Raw genomic sequence first — 6,330 nt, forward strand, 5'->3', positions numbered from 1 at the left:
TTCTTTTTGTGTGAAATCACTTGTTTGTGGGAAGCTCCTTGCAGCATGTGACAAACACAATTTCACTTCTTTCTTTTTCTTGTTATATACAAGACGGTGTTGTAAAAATTAAACTTTCTCTTTGTATCTCTAAGAGTTTGTCTGCAATCACATTTTCTGTTTTAAAGGTTTTTGACTTTAACATTTCTTTACTTTATTGTGCACATTTATTATGTATTTTTCATCAATATGGTTTTGGTTAAAGCAACAACCAAACTTTGTTATGGCAAAGAGAAGCTTCTATTTTCTACTGGCATTGTTTCATTATTCATGTGTGAGAGACGACTGTAAAATGTGTTTTGTATGTCAATTACTGCAGTGAGAAGTAGCAGAAAAGGCAGATTTTCATTCGCTTGGCAGGTGTTCATAAGTCGATCTGCATATGGGCAGATTATGTAAACATGTAACGTCAACGTGTTGACAGATACTTGTGCCTGGTGTGTTCACAGCTCAGATGCAATTCTACCAACTAATTTCCCCCAAAATAAATAAAACAACACGCTGATTTTAATAAATCCAAACCCGAAGGTGTGCTTGTGTATATAGTATACCAGAGATGCATACAATTGAATGGATGTGAGCTTTCTCAATGAGTTAAACTGCCTCGGGTGATGCCAGTGTTAGTTGGGACTTAAGCATACAAATCCAAAAATAAAATAAAGATAGATATGCAGAGAAATGTGGGAATGACTGCAAGTGAGCTTACCAGAACCTCACACTCGGGATTAAATCAAGTTAGACATTTGCTTTTCGAGTAATTTACAGTTGATGCCAAGAAACGGAGAGCATGTGAGACAGAAGATGCAGCATCTCTGGTTTTGCTTTGTTTTTTGGCTCCCCCCTTATTTAAAGTTGAACTTTGTAGTCGTATCAGCAGCTAATCTGTGGATAGCTTAAAGTATTTTTTATTTTTTTTGCAGTTCACAGCTGTATTTATGCCTTGAATGAGCAGGGGTAATAAAGAACAGAGATGGTAGTGTTCCAGCGCAGCGCTTCTTCAGGGTCGCTAGCTCCATTAAAACAATGTGATATGTGTCCGGTAGCTAAACAGTCTGCTGCAGTAAACAGCCAACACATGATTAATTGCCGCACACGGAAGAGTAAAGGTCCAGTGATTGTGCCTGATGTCATGATAGGGGTGTCTCTCACACACACAGTCATCATCACATGGTCACTAAGCATCATTTTGTGACTAATCACAGGAAAGTGTCAGGGTTAAGAGGGAAATTAAGATTAAAGAGTGGACTTGCTGCTTCTCTTTCACTCTTCTCAACTCACACGAGTGGGGCCATAAGGTCAAGTTCTGACTCAGGACTCCTTCCCACCCTGTTTCCTTACCAGAATGATTCCACCTGATATTTCCAAATGTTATAGTGTGAAACCTGACAGTCTTCGCGTCACACACCATGGCAGCCCATTTCCTGTGTGGCTGTAAACACAGGGAACTTGTGAAAAGCTTGTAAAAGCTTTCACTTAGACTTAAGTAAACCTGCAAATGCGCACACGCACGCAACAAGCAAATTTCACATGCAACACTTCCTGGTCTGACCAGTCCTTGGAGCAGTATAGTTTTTACCTCTATGCTGCCACCTGCTGGAGAAGTTTTGTTTTACTTTTTGGATTATTTATTTATTTTTTTTCCCCCTCCTCGTGTATAGAGAACGGGTTTTACTAATTTCATTTCGTTGTACTTCTGCAGGATTTGGTGGACTGGCGGAAGCCCCTGGCATGGCAGGTGGGCCACCTCAGAGAGAAATATGATGCGTGGGTACACCAACCAGTTGACAGACCTATCAGACTGTTTGGAAACCCCATCATGGAGGCCATCACTAAAACTTCTTGGTAAGAAAGGAAGCTTGAAGAAAAATTAACCATTTATCAGATAAGAACATACATTCAGTTTTGCAGGCTTGGCAATCACTCGTGCAACGTTTTCACAGAATTTTACTGTTATTTATTAAGTTTATATTTATATATCAACCAGCTGGAGGTGAGGGACCCGAGACAGGACAAAAGAGACACTGCTGAAGAGCGCTAGAGATTAATAATTCCTAATGACTAATACACTAGCAGTTTATAAACATACAGGGAGTGAAAAGAGAAGCTTGGACCCATTGCAGCATAACTAAGAGAGAATTCAGGTTCACCTGATCCAACCCTAATTATGCTTTATCAAAGCCTGATTTTAAAGTATAGAGGGTGTCTGTCTCCTAAATTCAAACTGGGAGCTGGTTCCATGGAAGACAGGCCTGAAAGCTCTGGGCTCTGCCTCCCATTCTACTTCTAAATACTGTAGGAACCAGACATAAGCCCGCAGTCCGAATGTGAAGTGCTCTAGTATACAGGTACAATGGTCCAGCCTAGAAGTAATAAATCACGAACTAGTTTTTCAGTATTACTCTGAGACAGGATGTTTCTGTGTTTGCAGGTATTGCACAAATACAATAAAAGTGTCCTGCATACTTGTTTGTTGTGGTCTTTGAAGGATACATCCTGGTTTAAAAAAAATAAAAATAAACAAATAAAATAACTCCAAGTTTCCTCAGTATTACTGGAGGCCAGGCAATTACTGAGGGAAAGTAAATGGAAACATTTATGCAATGGTTTCTGCAAATCATTGTGTGTAATGGCCACACGATGAGGGCTGGGATGTAAAGAATATTTCCCACCTTGAAAATTCTGTCGGCAGTTCTGTGATTGCCAAAGGATAAGCAAACACATCTGCTTCAGTGGCGTCATCAAAGATTGAATTATGATGAAAAGTGCAATTTTATAAATGTATGCAATTTTAAGCTTGTTCAGCCTACCTCTGCAAGCTACTTTGCAACCCACCTTCACCTGAGGTTCCAGTCATTTCCGATTTAACCAGTATCACACCTGTGGTCACGTCCTGCTCTCTCTTTTTCCTGTTTTAATGCATCGTGGACAAAGCCATACACCAGGGGTGTCAAAAATAATGCCCAGGGGCCAGAAATGGCCCAGCAAAGGCTCCAGTCGGGCCAGCTTGACAACTTTGTGAAATATGAAGAAGTGCATAGATTTTGTATTTTTAAAAGATTTACAACTTTTTCCTGTTGATGAAGGACCCCATATTCATACTACACCAAAGTAATTAAGTAATAGATTAACAATTAAATGATAAAGTTCCTGTTTATTTTTGTTTCTTTTTTATTTATTATTATTATTTTATTTTATTATTTATTTTTATTATTTATTTTATTATCTACTACAGAAATCCCTTTCTATACCAGAAGGGGAAATAAAACAACGTAGTACAACAAAATGTTTTTTATAATTACTGGAAAGTCTGGACTGAGAACGTTTCCTGTAACTTTACCCGTTTATCATGTCGTTCACCATTCTGGCTCAGTTCAGATTAATGGCCCACATCGTAAACTGAATACACTGTCCTCTAGTAACAGAGTGAGAGCGTGAACTAATGCTTACACTCTCTTGCTTTCAGGTATTGGGTACCTATTGTGTGGCTCCCTATTGTGTTTTATCTGAGCTGGCACTGCTATACCACCCTGGCACAGGGCACCACCAGGCTAGCCCTCTCTTCAGGTAACTCACACACACCTGTGTTTGTGCCACAGTCACTTGTGTTTTCATTTTCATTTGTGTGTCCACATTTCTGTTTGAGCCATCTATAGCCGAGCATGTGTGTGTTCCCAGGCTTCTCTATCCCTATCCACAAGTACTTTTTCCCAGTCCTCTTTATGATGGGCTGGTTCTTGTGGTCATTCATCGAGTACTGCATCCATCGCTTCGTCTTTCACATGAATCCACCAGCTCATAACTACTACCTCATCACGCTACACTTCCTCCTGCATGGACAGCACCATAAGGTATGAACAACCACTGCTGAGGTCACAGCTGTGAGTCATCAAAGCAATATTTGTTTTTGTTTAAAATCATCCTTTATGGCACCAGCTGAGGTGGTAATCTTATATTGCAGGGAGGAGGGGGGCCGCAAACGTCGTCCTGTTTCCAAAGACTTATATGAACTGAATACATTTCAAGTATAAGTAGTTACAATGTGCAAATATTGTAAGTTAAATTATTGTAACATTAACCACAGTATAGTTTAAGCCACAGGGGGAAACTGATTTAGCTTAGCTTAATAAAGAGTTAAAATAAACAATGCAGAAGCAGTGTGTGGGGAAAAATGCTGTTCATCTCAGTTTCTGTTTTACTAGGTTGTAAAATTAGAGTATTTTTTTATTAGCTTCTTCTATGTAAAACCTTATAACTGATAGTCGGTGTAATTAGGAAATGTGATGTTTTTCCTGTAGAAGCTATAAAGTCGCACTACAAAATCTCACAAACCCCCCGATTCCAAAGATTCTGGGACTATCTATAAGCTGTAAATAAAAAAAAAAACACAATACAATGATTTTTCAAATCTTACTAACCTATATTTTATTCACAAAAACAAACATTAGAAAAATATTGTAATATTCAGACTCTAATCTGAGTTTGACGGCAGCAACAAGTTGTTGGGAGAGGCTGAGGAAAATGCTGTGAAAGATATCGCCACTTGCTGATCATTTTTGAATTACTGTCTGATGAATACCTGTGATGGCTTTTTGTTGCGGGGGGAAAAAAAGGACGTAAAATGGTCAAAAATGGCCACCGTATATAAATCTTTTTATTTATTTTCTCTCTCCAGTCTCCGTTTGACGGCTCTCGGCTGGTCTTCCCTCCCGGCCTCGCCTCCTTAGTAGTGGCGGTCTTCTACATGTCCATCCATTGCGTGCTCCCAGACATCCTCGGAGTATGCGTGTTTGTCGGTGGGCTGGGCGGCTACGTCGTATACGATATGATCCACTACTACCTTCACTATGGCTCTCCAAAGAAAGGCTCATATCTGTACAGCCTGAAGGCCTACCACGTCAAACACCACTTCGAGCACCAGAGATCAGGTGAGGATTACATTTGCTAACGGCCTTAGAAGAAATATGATTTTGTTTTTTCTTTCTTTTTCTGATGGGGATCTTTATTTTTCTCACCAGGTTTCGGGATCACCACCACATTCTGGGACCACCCCTTCAACACAACCATCCCTGATGAAAAATTCTGACATGGAAACGGCTCCCCCGAAGGGCCACAGGACTTGTCAACCACCCTCTTTTAGCCCCCAGCCTGCCTTCTCCAACCATCCCAACTCCTTATTTACATCTCTGCAGCCATATAACTTCCACAGACTAGGAGGAACTTCAGGGCCACTGCATCCAGTCCATTAATACTCTGTGTAACACATTAACCAGCACCACAATATTACCTTAAGCTCAGTCACCTGGGTGTGTGTCAACCTGCCTGCACTATTTACTCACTGTGATCATTTCCACTAAGATGTGAGGGCTTTCAGTGCCATTTTTTCCTTCTACTACTACTTCTTCTGTTTTCATTTAAGAAATCTGCCCCCTGTGCTTTACCAACACCAACCTATCACCTGATCACCACTCAGAATGTCGCCGCATACAGCTGGGAGGTGGCCGTGGAGAGAAAAATCTCTTTTGTGATGCATGTGGTCAATTTGAATTAGATTTAATCTTTTAGTCTAAAATCATACAGGGGGACAACTGTGATTAAAATTACTAATCTGACAGCACAATGCTCACACAGCTCACAAACGCACACTGTTCAAGAGGTAACAGGAAGTGATAGATGGTAGGTGAATGTTGAAGACGGGTGGAGCGGAGGGGGTGAGAGATGATTAGAAAGAGTGCATGTGAGAGAGAAAGTGTGACAGAGATTGAGAGAGAGTACGCTAACTATTTAATCTACTGAGGAAAAAGGCTTCTTCCCGCCTTCGCATCATCTACAGCTTACATATTCCTCGTCACTGTCACTTTTCTCTGCTACGCTGCTATAAACTGTTGCGCTGCTAACAAATCACAAAAGTTCCCTCCACCACATTTGGGTTCGCTTGATTTAAGAAGCAGCCGTGCCTGGAAAACCTTCAGTTTCACATTTGTTTTTGCTGAGATACGTTTAACTTATTATCACCAAATCTGCAGGAGTGAGTTTATACTGTAGGAGGCTAATTCCATGTACTGTTAATGTGATGTAAAAGCAGAGTTCAGAATGTCTGAAACCCCTGTGGAGATATATTTTTGCAAGTCTGTAATATTTCCATCTTTTTATTTTTTTCCTCATTAATAATTCAACAAAGATGTAAAAATAATATTTTGTATGAAGCTTTGTACAGTAGAGGAGATTCTTTAATCGCACAGTCTTCATTTTGTCAGGTTGACTATATGTTAGAGAGTGAGTGTGGTTGTCAGG

At 40.2% G+C, this 6,330-nt stretch overlaps 1 protein-coding gene across 1 annotated transcript in view; it reads left to right on the plus strand.

The window, feature by feature from the left end:
* Positions 1–6,324, plus strand: part of fa2h (fatty acid 2-hydroxylase) — a 34,791-nt gene extending 28,467 nt beyond the window's left edge. Inside the window, exons 3-7 of the mRNA XM_005751519.1 lie at positions 1,739–1,881; positions 3,503–3,603; positions 3,715–3,887; positions 4,712–4,964; positions 5,055–6,324. Of these exons, the coding sequence (XP_005751576.1) occupies positions 1,739–1,881; positions 3,503–3,603; positions 3,715–3,887; positions 4,712–4,964; positions 5,055–5,122 (738 nt within the window). The 3' untranslated portion in view covers positions 5,123–6,324. The remainder of the gene's footprint in view (positions 1–1,738; positions 1,882–3,502; positions 3,604–3,714; positions 3,888–4,711; positions 4,965–5,054) is intronic.
* The last annotated feature ends 6 nt before the right edge of the window (positions 6,325–6,330 follow it).

Source organism: Pundamilia nyererei, unplaced genomic scaffold (genome assembly GCF_000239375.1).
Source record: "Pundamilia nyererei isolate P.nyererei 1_Seehausen unplaced genomic scaffold, PunNye1.0 scaffold00314, whole genome shotgun sequence".
Classification (NCBI taxonomy): domain Eukaryota; kingdom Metazoa; phylum Chordata; class Actinopteri; order Cichliformes; family Cichlidae; genus Pundamilia; species Pundamilia nyererei.